The sequence below is a fragment of the Diadema setosum genome, chromosome 14, assembly GCF_964275005.1.
Source record: "Diadema setosum chromosome 14, eeDiaSeto1, whole genome shotgun sequence".
NCBI lineage: Eukaryota > Metazoa > Echinodermata > Echinoidea > Diadematoida > Diadematidae > Diadema > Diadema setosum.
In genome coordinates, this window is record NC_092698.1 from 29,267,394 (window position 1) to 29,286,438 (window position 19,045).

The 19,045-nt window shown below is 37.2% G+C and overlaps 1 protein-coding gene across 1 annotated transcript; it reads right to left on the reverse strand.

Annotated features, from left to right (window-relative positions):
* Positions 1-448: 448 nt before the first annotated feature.
* Positions 449-8,118, reverse strand: LOC140237652 (protein NCBP2AS2 homolog). The gene is made up of 4 exons (XM_072317579.1): positions 8,052-8,118; positions 6,476-6,509; positions 6,018-6,090; positions 449-2,802 (listed from the first exon to the last, which is right to left on the reverse strand). Exons 1-4 carry the CDS (start codon positions 8,072-8,074, stop codon positions 2,639-2,641), a joined length of 294 nt encoding a protein of 97 aa, XP_072173680.1. The 5' UTR covers positions 8,075-8,118; the 3' UTR covers positions 449-2,638.
* Between the last annotated feature and the right edge of the window lie 10,927 nt (positions 8,119-19,045).

Here is a 19,045-nt window from a genome sequence, read left to right on the forward strand (position 1 = left end):
GCAAATTTTCAGGTGATTCACCAGAAATTTTTTTTTTTTTTTTTTTTTGTCAAATAATCTGTATTGACAGCATGAACTGGAGTTCTGTTCTATTTTTTACTTTATTGCACCAACACATGGACTATGTATATTATATACAATACATGTATATATATATATATATATATATATATATATATATATATATATATATATATTATATATATTATGCATATTGAACAATTTTTTTGTCGTGAACTAATTAATGACTTGGCAGCTCAAACTTGACCCCATTATAGACACGATGGACGTGCAGCCTTCTTGCACCTACTACATGTACTGTACATGTATACATACACTTTCTCACATGTTTTTATTTCAAATACTGGTAGAGTTCTGGCTTCATGCAAAGGTTTCTGCATGACTGCATATGTACAAACACACACAAACACATACAAGTATTCTTGGCAATAAAATCCTTTATCCATTTATTTATACACTCAACCTAATATTCTCAATGTTTATACAGTCTTGATACAGTACACCTGTATATGATAATACATGTACACATTTAGACATAAAACATTCAAAAAGAATGTGTAAAATGCCAAAATGCAACAATAGTTCTAACCGCTCCCACTAACCTGGGTTTTGCTAACATCAGGTTTGAGAAATACAGTTTTGATGTATGTCAAACCCCAAGGTGGTGTTAAAGCTGGAGCACTATTTTACTGTCATTTTAGATTTTAAAAAATTCCCCTAAAATTGAACTTGAGGAATAAATGTTTAATTGCCATGTGAAACCACAAGTTACTGAAATAAACATTAAAGAAACTAGGCAGAAGTAAAACAAAACAAAAAACCACAAAAACATCAACAACAAACAAAAACATGTACCGGTATTGTCAAAATTACAGTACATGTACAGTATAAGAATACAATGTACCTGTAAACTGTCTTGGGACTGTTGCAGTTGCAACATGCACTTAATGCTATGTCAATATTTGTAACCTGGGGGAACAAGCACCGACAATTATGTGACAAAATTTGTGCAACTTCATTCCTTTTTAATTTAGATTATCCACAGCCAAAGTGCCATAAGAAGCTAGCCACTGGATATACTTGTACATGTATTTTGTCACATTGGCTCTGAAGTGTATGCTTATGACTTGGCATATGCACACAATTTCCTATGTCAATTCAAGACACCAAAGAAACCTGCTTGTATTTGCATAGATCTGTGACAATAACCACTTACATATTGATAGTATATTTGGAAGTTGGCCACAAAGAATGCTGACGGAAGGATGGAGTATAACCTCCGAGTGGTAATGATTTGTTGCTCGATCAAGGTGCATTTTTAGATAGGCAGCCTTTTTGCTGTTACTCTCTGCAAGTACAGTGGTATGTGTGATTTGTGCCAAAACAGACCATGTGCAAAACAAGCAACCAGCCTGGGGTTTGAACCCATCGAAATGCTTACTACCCAGCATCCATTGCGTACAGCAGCACTACAAACTGAGCTGGAGTTAATTCATGGCAATGGCATGATGAACTTGCAGCATATCAAAATGCCTCTTGCCTTATCATTTTCTCCTCTCTAAAATTTACTACACTTTGTAGTCTACAGGAAGACGAGTTAAAATACGAATAAAGATTACAGTTGCAGAATGTGTTACATGTATTACAATATACAGATGTTTTTTGCTGTTATTCAGTACAGTACATAAAAAACGACAGTAAATCAGTGTATAATTGCACACTCTCTCTGTAGATGTATTTTATACATTATACATTTCATACATTAGCTGGAAAACACACCACACATAAAAGCCATGAATACTACTAACCCTATTTGGCATCATGTACCTTACATGTATACAATGCAGGCTAGAATCATTCATGTCACAACATCACAAAACACTCTCATTCATTTGACTATGCCTTTTGTTTTTCTCTGTAAACTATCTGAGTCAGGGACAGACCAAGGATTGTGGTATACTGATAACCGAGTATTGAAGGATCTTCCCACATAGCAAATTTTACTGTAGGTGGTAAGGTAGGTAGGTTTCTTGTCGTGATGACACATATGAGGTGGCATCCCACAACAGCAATCCGCTTGCTGTGTTTTCGCGGACAGAGACTAGTTGACTGTCCTTTGCTCTCACCTCTCTGTAAGGGAAGATGTAAGGCTCCTTGACGTCCAAATGCCATTCTCCTGAAACACCATCCCTTTGGATGGCTTCTGCTGACGTTTTTCAGTCTTTGCATCACAAACTACAAACTGAGGAATTGCTTGATCAACATGTACAAAAATAATTTGAATCATTCAGTTTTTCACTTTTCACCCTTTGAAAAATCCTTCTTGCCTTTTGTGATGTCATCAACAGTCAAATCAGCAGAAATAACCATATCAATCCCCTTGTGCCTCCTAATAAGGTATTCGTATATTCAAGAGTATTGATAGGTTTTTGATTTGATATGACTCGTGACAAGGCATTCCTTGGTGACATGAACATCCTTAATAGGCACAATGGGAAATACTGTATCTGGATTTCAAAATCTTTTGATTCAAATGACTTCAGAGTCCAGGCTTCGGCATGCCTCAATGACCAAATCCAGAGCCATGCCATAAGGAAGACTGAACATTGTTCTTTTGTCATTTGATTTCTTTGGCTTTCTCTTGAGCCTTGTCCACTTCTTCCTTTAACTCTTTTGCAAATGTCCGTCCAAAAGATGAAAGGGATCCACTTGGTTCATGGTTCTCGTCTGCAAACTTCTTGAGAGTCTCAGACTCGGATGCCTTTTCTATTGCCTCATGTCCTGTGGCAAAATAAATTACAGACCAGTAGAAAAAAGTGAGGAGTGCAATTCATCATGGAAGTTGAAAATATTACTTGATGTTGTGGTGGCTCAATTTAAAAACAAGCAAACAAACAAACAAACAAACAAACAGAGAAAAAAAAAAAGAACTTTGCTGCTGAGCTCATAGTTCAAATAGATGATGAAGCACTCGTGCACACAAAAGGTTTTGAATTTTATGCTGTCGCAATAAAGACGTCTGTCAACATAAGTTGCCATGCTAGCTACACCATTCCCATTACAAATTGGTTAATCTCACAGTACAACTGTACAAGAAAGAATCAAACATCTTAAATCTGATTTCCCCAACTTTGTCAGTAGGGTATCTTTACCTTTAAAGACAGCATGCTGACATAATTTTCAATCACATTTTTTACCACACTCTAAATTAGACACATACACACTGGGATAATTGTCATCCATGGTCCACAAATAACCTTATATCCAGATTAACTTATCACAAACATTGTTTTGTATCAGAGAATGCAACTTTTTCTGTGCTTCATAAGAGTTGCTGACATCCCGAGAGAAAGCTTTAATACAACCTTCTCTCTTCGATAAAACACTAAACTGTGCTAAAAACCGTATGTTGATTCATTATCATTTTTTTTTCTCTCTCTCTCTCTCTCTTTGTAATGATGTGTTTGATTATTGGCCCTTCATTCATTCATTTATTTCTGATTATATCTCATTTTTTCACCTGCCAGAATTCTTTTAGTCTTAAACAGACTTTCTGATCTCAGTTTGATTGCCATATTACATGTATGTTCCTATGTTCTGTGTCATGTGAAAAATGAAGTTTTGTATTTTGAACAGCTTTATTGATATGAATCAAGTGTTTTGTATAATAATATATTTTTGATGAATTTGATATTGATTGATGTTTTGTAAAAGAGAGTAAATGGTAGTTTAATTGTTATGATGAAAAATATGTGTGATAATGATAATGATAATTTCAGGGAATAAGAAGAGGTTGAAGGAGGGGAAGTGAAGAAGAGGATAGTAAAGTTTATAAGGGGGGGGGGGGGGGGAAAGAGAATATGAAGAAGAAGAAGATGATGAGTAGATGGAAAAGAAGTTGGTTTTAGTAAGGTTGTTTGTATAAACAATAGAGATTATCTATAAAAACTAGACTCGGAATTGGTCAAGACTGACAAATTAGGTGATCCGATCTTTTTGGAAATCAATGATTTGAGTCCTGATCCCAAAAGGCATGACCATACAGTTTTCATCTGAGATTAGGGACATTGGTCGTGTTATGTTTGGATTCTCATTTAGAAAAGGGAGTCAGACCTGCCGTCTTTGGTACCGAATTCCGTATACACTAACGAAGATACAGAATGAAGTATATTTGACCTTTGACCCCACTTTGGACACCGAAGATGGCATCTGAGCAAAACGTGGTTATTTTGTGAAATGATTCTTGTAACATGGTCTTTACGTGTGCAAAATATGGGAAAGATAGGACATGTATTTACTAAGATACAGGATGAAATATTTATGACCTTTGACCCTAATTTACATACCCAAGATGGTGTCCGATCAAGTAGTTGTAATCTTATGAAATAATGTACGTAACATGGACTAAACATGTGCAAAACATGGAGGTGATAGGGGCTGTCTTTCTTGAGTTATTGCAAAGAAAGTTGCAGAAAGAAAGAAATATCTCAATACATCGAAAATAAGCTTTTATTTCAACCAAATTTTTTGACGTGATGCCGACGTCGTATGAAAAAACAAAGGGCACACTTACGATAGCCTAAAGTCTCAGCTACAACATATTAAAATTTGGGAGAAATTCACCGAAGTATGAGTGAGCTAGTGCTCGAGAAAGATAGTCATGTCAATTTTCATTTCCAGAAAAACTGCACTCCCATAGAGATAACACGTAAACTGGTCAAATTTGACAAGATTACTTTCAATCCATTTTTACGAGGTGATACCGTCATCCAATCAAAATGTTGTTATTATATCAATGAAAGAACAGTTAATAAGCTACAACATACTGAAATTTGTGTGAAAATCGGCAAAGGATAAGTGAAATACGCTCGAGTTGAACTTGAATTTTGATGACGTCATTTTGAAAATTTACTTTTTTTATTTTATTAAGAAATTTGATATCTTTTAATCATTTTTTCAGCATCGCCAAGCCATAAAATGACATGTACAACTCATCAGCTTTCAGAATATGTAAAGAAAATGGGGGGTCACCGTCCATCCTGACGAGTAAAATCGGATTTAAAATTGGCGGTTTTTTGGCATAGTTGCACTGTATATCGCCATTGACGCGCGCGCGGAATTTCAACTTTGACGGGCCCGTATGACGTCATATTGAGTCGGATTGACTTGAAACTTGGTAGAAATTTTCCTTGACTTTTCAGGCATCCGATCAAAGTGAAAAAACGGGAAATTTCTATTGCATATGAGCTGTGCGTGCGTATATCCGCGCGCGCGTACGCGCCCGTCCAATTTTTTCAATTTTTCAAAAAATGCTGCAAATGGTCTGAAACGTGTGCAAAATAAATTTCAGCTCGATTGGAGCATACAAATATTTCAACGCGCGCGTACGTGCGCTTCTTAATAATGAATATGAATTTTGATAATATGAGTAGAATGCACTTGACTTGAAATATATGTGATGTAAATTTCATTGAAAAATTCCTTTCCATTAATGAGATATGAATGAAAATGTGTTTTCATATAATGACGTCATAGTGACGTCACGGTTGACTAATCACTATGATTTTATAAAATTTGTCGACTTTGGGACACGATACATATATGGTATAATTTTGAAATTGATACTATGAGAACTTTCTGAGTTAATAGATGCACAAATTTTGTCCAGAAATAAAGAAGAAGAAGAAGAAGAAGAAGAAGAACAAAGAATCAGTACAGATACAGAAGGTGATCCGAGAGGATACTCGGATCACCTAATAAGGACAGAGGTGTCAGAAATTGTAATTGTAATATTGTTTTTTGTTTTGTTAATGGGAAAGATCAATTTTATTTGGCAATAGTTAATATTTTTTAATGTATGTTTGTATATACATGTATTTGAATGTATTCATGCTGATGCTTGTAAGATGTCCGCAATTCAGGCTGCGGGCTGCAAGGGATGTTATTCAATAAACACTTTTCAATTAAAAAAAAAAAGATTGATGTATTTTACTTACCCATTTCATTTGCTTTGTTGATGCCATACGCTGTTATCTGCGCTAATCTCCTCATGAATCTAGACTCTGCCAACTATAAAGGAAAACAGTGCATGTACCATGCTATTCAAGATGAGCAAGATAATGAATACATCGAGATGAAAAATAATATTACAAACATGCAATAACCATAAGAATAATAGGTGCAATATGATAATTTGATCATTACTGCTGCAGTGATATCAGACAAATTTGCTTTCCTACTAATCAAAAATTAAATTTACTGAAGGTCACAGAGAGCTGTAAAATTTTATTTTTAGTGTAAGGAAAGAAAAATTTTGAGCCACAACAAATTGTAACAAAAGATACAGGCTCATTGAAAACATGATTCTCCTGAAACATCTGAATGTGATGACAAGAAAATTTACATGACAGGACAATCAACACATTTCATCTGACAATTATAGTCACCAACTCACCGAGTCTACCAACTGGGGGTGATTAGCCAAGTATCTGTTGATAGTGAACAAGAAAAAACAACAACAGTATTATCATTGAAATCATTTAATGATTATCAAGAAGGCCAACTGATTATTTTTCCTGGTATGCAATCGAACAAGTTTTCCAAATTGAATAAATCTGTGGATGTACACACAATGTGACAAATGGTATCATACAGTAAACCTCTCATAAGTCAACATGCACAGGACCAAAGAAAATCTGCCAACTTATTATGTGAATAACCCGGGCCCGGAAGTGCGTATTCAAAGTGGCAGTAGAAAGAAATAGATAGAAACCTAGAAATGTGAGTGCGTGGTCCCCTTTTTTTTTTTTTTTTTTTGCTTGTCAGCTGAAGAAACCCAGAAGTTGCCCTGAAGGCCTTTTTTTTTTTTTTTTTGGCTTGTAAGCTCATGAAACCTGGAAGTGCCCCCCCCCCCCCCATTTTGGGCATGTGCTGTATGTTGTACAAAAAAACAACAAATAAATTTACAAACACACACTGTCAATTCGTGTCATTAGAACCTATGCCGTACTAGACTAGATCAAGTATGGCAGCTCTACTACACATCGATCACCCTTTTTGAAACCGACCGCGTAGTTTTGGCTCACAGAACGCTTAGTACGCACTGCACTGCGCGCAGAGTGCATAAAAATGTATTGCCTTTGACCGTTGATGAGGACGTGTGGGAAAACGCGAAAATTCACTGTTAGTGTTAATTAATGGTTTTAATCAAGGACAAAATTTGGAATGAATATTTTAACCGAATCGTAATGTAATGTCAATGCATTTTCTAAAAAGCTTCATACAACACGGTGTTCAATACAACTCAGTTTGTGTGCTTAGTCAATGTAGAAACAGCGGTCGATCTAAAAAAGGAGCAGCACCGCGGGGAGCTGAAAAGAGGCCACGCAAGTTCGATGGCGATATTTTTGCACAGAAACTTCAAATTGAAAAGGCCGGGAAGAACAGCATTTGATTGTGCTGGATTTTGTCAATCACGTACATGTAGGTCAAGTTCTTACATGAATTTCACTGTTAAATATTCTTATCAAGCAAATAAAGATTAGGTGGTCGACGAGTACCCAGGTAGTACTAGAGTCTAGTACGTCCAACCATATAACAACCCCTCTTTCTTTCTTTCTTTTTTTTTTTTTAAAGGCTAAAACGTTAGTGTGTATGTTGGGGTACCAAAAATGGAGTGGTCCACAAGAATTTGTCTGCTTCTTGAGGTGATATTCCACTGACAAGTTTGTCTTTATGAACTCCTTTCATATAAAAACTTTCTGTCAAAATAATTGATGTGTAAAAGGACAGGACAGCTAGTTTGAGTTCTACAAGGTCCGTCCGCCTACGTCCGTGCACACACGGAGCCGCACCGACTGAAAATGTCCCTTCAGTGCACTGGCAGTAAACACTGTAACAACGTTAAAAACAGCAAACGTAGAAGAAGATTATCATTCTTTGTGGTGTATTCTAGTACCAAAGTGAAGATTTTGAAACCTGACTGATGGCAAGGACAACCAAATGCTAACTAAATGATTGATTGAACTCACCGTAATATTGCCCTAAACACCATTTCCGGTGATGATTTCGCTTCTCAACAAGACAGCCAGAGACACATGCGAGAGACAACAAGCTACAATACACAGCGCACATCAACTCCCCACATCATCAACGTACAGCAATTGCGTAACATACAGTAAGTATGGGTAGCCAGGTGATAAAGGTCACCCTGGTAAGCCGTCTATGGAAAACGCGTATGATGACCATGCTGGCAGTGTGACAAAAGGACCCAAAATAAATATGAAAAAAAAAAAAAATCGAAGGGCCACCTGTACTCATATGCAACAAAGGTCGAATAATCAAAGAATTTTATCACTCCTATTGCCCGTGGTGGTCGACTCAAGACATATTCAAACATGAAATGAGTTCAAATAGTACGCAAAAGGTGCTATTAGGTCCTAGGCTATTATTATTATTATCTATTTTTCAACGTCTGACTCGTAAATTATGGCAACACATTTCGGACGATTAATTTCCTTCTTCAATTGGCTTGAAAAAAAAATCTTACTGATTTTATGCAGATTTAAATCATTTCCTTTAATTTAATTTTTCTCCCATTAGGCCTGATACATTTTTATTCAGACATGTCAATTTAGTGAGGACAAGATGCAGGGCCGGCGCAATTACGGCTGGGGGGGGGGGGGGGGGGGGGAGGGGAAGCTCCCTCCCCACTTTTTTTTTTTTTTTTTTTTTTGGGAGGGGGCATAATACATAGGAATAAATAGGGTCTACCCTTTTTTGTTTTGCTTGTTAGTCGATGTCACATTGGAAACCTTTAAATGGACACACACACACAAAAAAAGTGCCGATACGGACTTTTTTTTTTCGTAACTTGTTAGTTGATGAAACCCGGAAGTGGCACCAGAAATATAAACTGGGCTCCCACTTTTAAATAACGTTGCCGCGAGATGATGATTTCGTATCTGCAAAGTTTCTATAAGACTTAGGCTAATAAGTTAAACAATGTTTCATAGCTAGGTAGGTTTCAGCTGGTCGCCTTGAGATTCCGCACACAGGAAATTTGTGCTCGGTGATAAACATGTCTCTTTGTACGTGCTGGTGTTAATTTAGAGCACGCGGGTAATATCAGGACCCTCTGGAAAAGCAATGCTAACAGTGAAATGATGCTTGTGGGATAGGCCTACAATATAGGGGTAACCACTTTAATTACAAAATTCAATCATAATTATGGGAATTCAGTGAATGCAGATATACAAGATCAATGAAACCCTCAGGGAGAGTTTGAGGAAATCCGACCAGTACTATATTAGTTTATGTGAATGTTTACAGCTTTCATTTGTTATTTTATAAAATAAATGTGCTACTACGCTTTTTTTTTTTCATTTCATTTCGTCCATTTTCTTTCCCAACTAAATGCAATTCCAGCTAAACATTTACATATATTATAGGCCTACATACTTATGCAAAAATCCATAGGCCCTAGAACCTTGTAATAAAGGAAATATACAATAGAAATAAACTGTGACTTTCATAATTGTATATAGCGAAAACAAAAAATATATTATTAATGTCAAATTTTGTAGATGATTCAACATTTTCTCTTTCTCTTTTTCTCCCCCTCTACAAAGGGGATGAACTCTCATTATTGACAGTGAAAGAACATTTTGCCTAGCTCCTCCAGAGTTCAATGATGATGCAACAAGTTTGTGGCACCATTATGTTCAATATACAAAAGTAATTATTCTTTTCATAAAAATGGATCCTTTTTATTTCCTCATTATTTTATCATGTTGAATATTCACTTTTTGTCCTTAAAGGACAAGTTCACCTTCATAGACACGTGGGTTTTGTGAATGCAGCAATATTAGTAGAACACATCAGCGAGAGTTTGAGGAAAATCTGACAATCCGTTCAAAAGTTATGAATTTTTGAAGTTTTTGCTCAGTCACGACTGGATGAGAAGACTACTGTAGCTTGTGATGTCACGTGTACAACGACATAAAGAAATTAAAGTATGAAGAAAATTCAACATAATATTTTTACTTTTCTCGCGTAACAAAAGAACACTCTACTTCTGTCTTTCAGAAGGCAAGGGGAAACAGATATGTCAGTAGCAAGTCAAAGAAATGTGCACTTTATTCAAAAAGTAAAGATTTGTGAAATTCTCTTTATATTTTCCTTATATTGTTGTACGCATGTGACATCATACACTGCAGTAGTCTTCTCATCCAGCGGTGACTGCACAAAAACTTCAAAAAATCATAACTTTTGAACGGATTTTCCGATTTTCTTCAAACTTTCAATGATGTGTTCTACTAATATTGCTACATTCTCTCAATCCTTATGTTAATGAAGGTGAACTTGTCCTTAAATATCATTCTACTTCACGATGTCATGTAAAGCAGTTGTTGTTACAACGAGGTTTTAGTTATCAACAAAACAATGTCACGTTAAAGAGTACCTTCTGTCCGTCTTGGATATTAAACAAGAATGTCAAGTTTTTGACCTTAAACGTAATGAGGTTCGGAAGGAACAACAGTGATCATTTTATGCAAGATAACACAGCAGGACAATGTGAAATTACCTGCGACACACATCCCTGAATCGAGGGGAAATTGATAACTACATCGTTATCAGCAAATTGTGCATTTTTTTTTGCCAAGTCGGTTCCGACCGTTGAAATTTCTTAAACAAAAGAATAAAGAGCGTTAAAGGGACTTTACAGTACTGGTTTGGTGAGGATTCAGGGTTATAACACTTTTTTTGTGAGATAATGAGAAACCTCTTATGAAATGTGAAAGAGCATGTAATTTCAAGAAGGATTCAACGTTTATTTGATAAAAATTGGCTTGAACTACCTTGAAATGGCTGAGATATCCAAAAAAAGCGATCTTAATAAAATTGACAGGCCACGACTTTTGTTAGGATCTCTTTGGGGGGGCGCAAAAAAACCCGAATCAAACAAGATAATAACAAAACGTAATGATGACGCGAAAAAAACAAATTTCGGCTCACTCGCTCGTTCTAATTTAGAGTATATTTCAAGTCCTTAGTTTGTTGGTATAAATCGTTATCTATAAGGCCGTCACTATATCTTGATTAGAATTGTAAGATTTAATAAGCAAAAAATGACAAGAGTTTCATGATTTGTAAGCTGAAATACAAACATTTTCGGCTCGCTCGCTGCGCTCGCTCGCCAAAATTTGTATAAAAAAAGAGGAGAAGATAAGAACAAAACGTGACGATGACGCGGACAAAATAATAATGTCTATTGTGTTCACTCATGTCATTTTATATTTAGCAGGAAAATGTTACACGGAGCAGCGACTGCAATTTCATTCGTTCTGAAGCGATCGCCGATTGGATCAAAAGAGGACGCCAACGGTTTCGAACATACGGGGGAGGGGGGCGCAAAAAAAAAATCAAAAAAGATAAGAAAAAACGTAATGATGACGCAGAAATATACAAATTTCGGCTCACTCGCTCGTACTAATTTTTTTTAATATTTTTTCAAGTCCTCAGTTTTTTAGTATAAATCGTTATCTATGAGGTCGTCACTATAATTGTGAGATTTAATACGCAAAAAATGACTAGAATTCCATGCTAATTGTAAGCTGTTCCAAATACAAAAATTTTCGGCTCGCTCGCTGCGCTCGCTCGCCAAAATTTATATAAAAAAAGATAAGAACAATACGTTATGATGACGAGGACATATACAAATTTCAGCTCACTCGCGCGCACTAATTTAGAGTATTTTTCAAGTCCTCAGTTTTTTTGTATATAATCGTTATCTATAAGGCCGTCACTATATCTTGATTAGAATTGTAAGATTTGGTAAGCAAAAAAATGACAAGAATTCCATGTTTTGTAAGCTGAAATACAAAAATTTTCGGCTCGCTGGCTGCGCTCGCTCGCCAAAATCTATCAAATTTTCATTTCATTTAAATCACCCTCAAAAGATCCCTTTTAAGTGCTTGAAAAAGCATCATGTGGACTTTGTTTAAAGTCCCTACCGGGATGGGGTTGGGGTTGAACACTTTTTCAGAAATTAGGGGCGCAATTTTCGTGTTTGCCCCGGGCGCCGTTTTCCCTAGGTACGCCACTGCCTATGTATGCATGGTTTTATCAAAAGGACGAGATTTCAGTCTGTACTATGATTCAAAACAAACCAACAGAAATTCGCGTTTCTCCATTTCAATTTTATTACCCATGACGCCTCTTTTTTTATGTTTGGTGCTTTCTTTCCGTGATTCACCAATCCTTACAATGACATTAGGAAGTTCGCCCACATAAAGTTTTTCTCCGTATATTGTGGTGATGATGTTGCTGGGTTTTTTTTTTTTCCATTTTGTGTGTGTGTGTGTGTGTGATGAAAATTCCTAACAAGCTAACTTGAATTTCAATTAACTTTAACCAGTCAATTATCGTATGCTATTCTCAAGGTCATGTTTTATTTCACTATCTTTTTCGAGAATGCAGAGTATCAAAGCATTTATTCAGTCCACATTTAGTGAGTCTTTCTTTGTATACAACAATCATAATGAAGAATCAGTCGGCCAACTGTCTTTACATCTTTTCGTGTAAGAGTATGATATTGTCAAAGAGATGGCCTTGTAAAACGGAGAAAATACGATATTAAACCCATAGTTGGGGGCCTATGGTATAAGGGCTCAAAATGGGCTGTTTGGTTCAGATTCTTCCAAAAGCACCAAATTTGGCTCATAGGTCCCTTGTACCATACTCTTTCGATTTTTGATGGGCGCCAAGACTAAAAACCCTTGGGGCCGCCATATTGGTGAAATCCAATATGGCCGCCATCCGGGTTAAAGGTCAACTGCAGTTACAAATTGAAAAGGTTGGTTAATGTTATGAATCCCATGTGGAAGATTTTATGGGGTTAGAGAATGTGATTCTAAATATCATTTCTGCAATTCAAGGTCATTCTCACCTCTAAAGGTCACTTTCAAGGTCAAATAAGGGTCAAATCAGGCATTTTGTGCATTTTTCGAAATGGTGTCTGTGAGCATTAAACTGCAATTCACTGGTACCCCTATTTTGTCCCATTTATCACCTCTTCCATACTCGTTCAATGATCAATTAGGGCTAAGAGCGGTTCCATCCCCCTACATATCAATAATGATATGACAAATAAATGAAATAATATATTTAATATATATATATACATATATATATTGAAATCTTTGAGCACAGAAAACGGGCTTCCATTGGTTTCGTTTTCTTTTCTCATTTTCTTTGCTCAAAGTTTTCACTATTTATCAATTGTTTCTGGTCCGTTTTTCCTTTCTTTGTTTATATATACATATAATTAAATAGACAATATATATGTATATATATATATATATATATATATATATATACGTATATATATATATATATATATATATATATGATAATAATATACATTTCCAAGGTGCCGAATCAGGGTGCAATGGTAAAGATGGTAATAACACGCCTGATTTTATTTTGTCTTCGTTTTTCCTTCTGACGAGATAGCTGGATAGCCCGTATACAACTAGCTGGTCAGTTGTATGCACTTGGGGTGGACCACTTTACCGATTTATGCACCTTGAGTTTTCCGATAACGGAATGCCAATTCGGGATCTTTTCATGTGTCTAAGTTTGTGATTCTTTCACACAAGGGACTTCCACTTTTTTGTATCCAAGTGATGAGGTGCAAAGTGTTGTGCCTCTACTACACACACCATTGCTCAGCTATAATAGACTTGAGATAAGTGGGATTCGAACCCACGCCGGAACACAAGTCTTATTTGGACCGCAAGCCATATGCTACCGACTAGGCCACCTCGTCACCTTTCATGGTCAATTACATAACTTTCCAGCTGGCAAGCGATATGATTCTCCTCCTGCTGAAATTGGTGTGTGCCTGCTCTCCCTTGACAAGACAGCGTCTGCTTCTTCAGTGAAGGAAGCAATGGCCGAAGCTTCCAGGGAATCGAGCTCCTCAATCCAGGTCAGACCAGTATTCTAGGGGCAGTTAACTAGACTCGATCATTAAAGTCCTTTAATGGCAGTATATTATCAGAGTAGGTGAAGACAATTCAGCAGAAGGTTTTTTTCTTATCTTTTTTTATTCTCTTTTTATCAAACGCAACCGTTTCTTTACTGAAAGCGCAAATGACTAGGGAAACTGAACACCTGTTGATGTTGTATGGTATACTGATCCTGAAGAAAATAATCTTGATATTTTTGCACAGCAACACTGTGCAGTCCTCTGACAAGAGATGGTGATGGCACCACTCAAATCTCAAGTTATGATTGGAAGAGCGTAGCGTCTTCCTGAAAATTAAGATTGAAAAATAAAGAACTGCCCTCATTTATCAGCGCACAGATATCCAAGAATAAATGGGACGGACAACCAGTGGCGTATCTAGGGGGGGGGGGGGCAAGGGGGGCACGTGCCCCGGGTGCCACTCCTTGGGGGCGCAAAAAAAACGAAAAAAAAACGAAGAAGAAGAAGTAAAAAAAGGAAAAAAAAACGAAGAAGAAGAAGAAAAAAAGAAGAAGAAGAAGAAAAATAAAAACTCGCCTGGAAGGGGGAGGGAGAATGGTGGGGGGGGGGGCAGAAAACCAAATCAAACAAGATAAGAACAAAACATGATGATGACGCGGACAAAATGACAATGTTTATTGTGTTCACACAAAAATTCCATGTTCTGTGAGCTGAACTACAAAAATTTTCGGCTCGCTCGATGCACTCGCTCGCCAAAATTTATATAAAAAAGAAGGTAAGAACAAAACGTGATAACGCGGACAAAATGACAGTGTCTATTGTGTTCACACATGCAATTTCATTCGTTCTGAAGCGATCACCAATTGGATCAGAAGAGGGCGTCAACAGTTTCGAACATACGGGGGGGGGCGCAAAAAAAACCCAACAACAACAAATCAAACAAGATAAGAACAAACCGTAATGATGACGCGGAAATATACAAATTTGGGCTCACTCGCTCGTACTAATTTAGAGTATTTTTTCAAGTTCTCAGTTTGTTTCATAAATCGCTATCTATAAGGCCGTCACTATATCTTAATTAGAATTGTAAGATTTAATAAGCAAAAAATGACAAGAGTTTCATGATTTGTAAGCTGAAATACAAAAATTTTCGGCTCGCTCGCTGCTCTCGCTCGCCAAAATTTGTATAAAAAAGAGAAGAAGATAAGAACAAAACGTGACGATGACGCGGACAAAATGATAATGTCTATTGTGTTCACTCATGTCATTTTATATTTAGCAGGAAAAATGTTACAAGGAGCAGCGACTGCAATTTCATTCGTTCTGAAGCGATAGCCGATTGGATCAAAAGAGGACGCCAGCGGTTTCGAACATACGGGAGAGGGGGGCGCAAAAAAAAATCAAAAAAGATAAGAAAAAAACGTAATGATGACGCAGAAATATACAAATTTCGGCTCACTCGCTCGTACTAATTTAGAGTATTTTTTCAAGTCCTCAGTTTGTTGATATAAATCGTTATCTATAAGGTCGTCACTATAATTGTGAGATTTAATAAGCAAAAAATGACAAGAATTCCATGTTTTGTAAGCTGAAATACAAAAATTTTCGGCTCGCTCGCTCGCCAAAATTTATATTTAAAAAAAGATAAGAACAATACGTGATGATGACGAGGACATTTATAAATTTCAGCTCACTCGCGCGCACTAATTTAGAGTATTTTTTAAAGGCCTCAGTTTTTTGGTATAAATCGATATCTATAAGGCTGTCCCTATATCTTGATTAGAATTGTAATATTTGGTAAGCAAAAAATGACAAGAATTCCATGTTTTGTAAGCTGAAATACAAAAATTTTCTGCTCGCTCGCTGCGCTCGCTCGCCAAAATCTATCAAAATTCATTACATTTAAATCACCCTCAAAAGATCCCTTTTAAGTGCTTGAAAAAGCATCATGTGGACCTTTTTTAAAGTCCCTACCGGGATGGGGTTGGGGTTGAACACTTTTTCAGAAATTAGGGGCGAAATTTTCGTGCTTGCCCCGGGCGCCGTTTTCCCTAGATACGCCACTGCGGACAACTCATCCTGAGCACCTGATTCGAGACGGAAATATCCAACAGGAATTGTGATCTCACAACCCTTCAGCTTTCCAACAACTTAGATGCGATCTACGCAAAGATATCCTCACAAAAGATGACAATATTTTCTGAAAGCATTTTCTGAAAACAGTATACAATCGCACGGATGAGCATAACATCGCGTTTTCCGTAGTGTGCTTTTTTTAATCCCTTTAATCTGAGGGAGTTACGGGTGGGTCGTGGTATTGAAAAGATAAAGACCTTTTCAGCTCTTTCCTGTACAGCATACCTCTCTTCCAGAGCCCAACAGGCACTGACAGGGTGCAACATTACTTCAGACTTGCTTTGATGTGGCATGCAAAATGCCTAAGTAGTATGGGTCTGCAAACCAGAGCTCACTGACACATTAACTACTTTAATAATCGTGCTCATGTCCAGCAAGGACTGATGAGTAACAAGGTATGGGGCAGCCAGCGTCAACGAGGGTAGGCATCATCTCGTCATAACGTAGGAGCAGATCATCAGAAACCACCCTATCTGCTCAAGCGGCGCTGTATCAACATTTCGAAGATGAGTGCTGCTGCAAGTGAGTTTCTACTGGAATCATGACAGCATGGGTCATGATGTGATCCCTGACTTCAGGGAGTGGAGTTGGAGGAAAGATGGCACAGGTACATGGCAATTACTAGTACTATCAGCCACTCTTCGCAATGCTTCAGTACCAAATTCCATTCTTCTGCACCATAGCTGTTTCAAGGCATGCATTGGGAGGTGGAAAACATGGAAATGGAAAAAAAAATAATGAAATGAATGAATGAATGAATGAATGAAGGTGAAAATGCACAATGTAGAGCAGTAGTCAGACGAGCCATGGTCAGTAGTTTGAGATTGCTGCAAACTTAAATTGGGGGTGGGGGAGGGGCTTGAGGGCCAATCTGACGGGAGGAGACATTGTCGCAATGCCAGCGTTTCGAAGAAATTATTTTCGCTGTCACAACTAACGCGATTTCCAAAGCGACGTCCAAAACGTCTTCAAACAAAGGGACAACTTATTTGCTTGGAAGTCACGGGGATGTTGGCACGGCTTTTGCAGTCGCAGGGACTTATCAGAGACGTCTTTTCTCAGCGACTTCTCCCTTTCGTCGCCATTATGTTATTACGGTCTCCACAAGATGCGGGGACATCTCGAAGATGTTGCACACAAATTTAGTCCCCACGACATGGCCACAGTGATGGGGACTTCGCAGAGTCGTCTCGGAGACAAGCTGGAAGACGGAAATAGTTTCTGCAAAAATCGAAAATGTTCGATTCTCCTGCAAATCCTGGAGATTGGGCTCGTCTCCAGATGCGTCGTAGAGATGTTGCGGAGAGTACAGTTGCAACCTATAATCTGCAGGCCAACGAGATACCAACTTATTAAGTCTCGTGATATCATACCAATTTGCGTCCAAGCACTTTGGATAGAATCTTAATAGACCCTAGAATGTGTCATGAAAGTTGTACCATATAGCATATCTAATCTGTACCCTGGCAATGGTATCACTGTGGCACCTGTGAAATATGCTTGTTCCTTACATGGCGTCACCAGGACCGTCATGTTCTCTGAACGGCATATTTAGCTGTGGAGGCACATAAAATTTCCTATAAGGACTTTAGAGTCGAACTTTCTTACACAAGTTCGAAAATAGCAAATTGATGCCAACCTGATGTACTAAAATCTCTCTCAAACACGACAGATTTTTTTTTTTCTTTTTTCATCCAGATTAGGAGTGAGCTTCATAATTGTTATTCCATTGAATCTAATTCTGAATTATGAATATCTATTGTGTTTGAGAATCCCTTAAGTGCGTCAGAGGAATAAAAACACTTCTCTTTTTAGTGGCAACGTCAAGGACGCTGGTAATACAGAGAATAGCCCCCCCCCCCCCTTATTGCTAAACTATTAATATATTAGGTAACAATAGGATCCTGTTTCTCATATGTATGTTTTTATTGCATTCCTTGCAGATGAAGATGAAAATAATAATCCAATAATCAAATCTTAAAAACTCTTTGAAAGGGCATTACCCGTAATTCAAACTAGCTCTTTTGGATGTCATTAAAGCAAAGGCAAGTATATTGAATTCCGCAAATACGACGAGCCGGTGAGGACATTTCTTCTTAGCGCCTGTAATGTAAAAATAATTAATGGAATGATTGTGACATGAACTATGATATTCCATAGCTTTGGACAGAACCTCACTGAAAAGCTTGTGTAGCCATATTATAACAGGCCATAATTGAAATGATGCAGAAAAAAAATTACCGTAAGTAATCATTAAAAATTAAATTGAAGGGTTACTAAGTCTTCATATTCAATTGTGAAATAAGGATCTGAGTAAGTCCCTTAAACCTAATTGCTCTCAGAAAGGGGTTCTTATTATAATTCATATTATGTGTATACCTAGTGTTTGAAATCTTAACACGAAAGCAGATGTATTGATGTTACTCGTCAGAAGGCTCACATCTCCCTCTCTCACAGCCCTCAACAACTGCAATTCTATTAGCAGGGCTGGCATTCCTCCTATATTGACTATAGGCAAGCCATTTTCTAAATTACCTATTGTGAATATAATGGTTTGACCCCAAATGACCTTTAGGGAGACCTTATAAGGAAAAGTTGACATCAGACCATAAAAATAACTTCAGAATCGAATTCCTTGACCCATAAAACCTCTAGAGCTGACTTTTCAAATTATTGTAACACTTTAAAGGTTTTTAATTGTTATACTGGCCTTTAAATGTAGGTGGCAGCCATATTGGATTTTGCAAATGTGCCGCCCTGGAGGGCGCCCTTCACAAGAAATACGCCTTTTTTCAGCCGTCGACAACTGCAATTCTATTACTAAGGCTGGCATTCCTGGAATATTGACCATGGGCAAGCCATTTTTTCAATAAACTGTTATGAATACAATGGCTT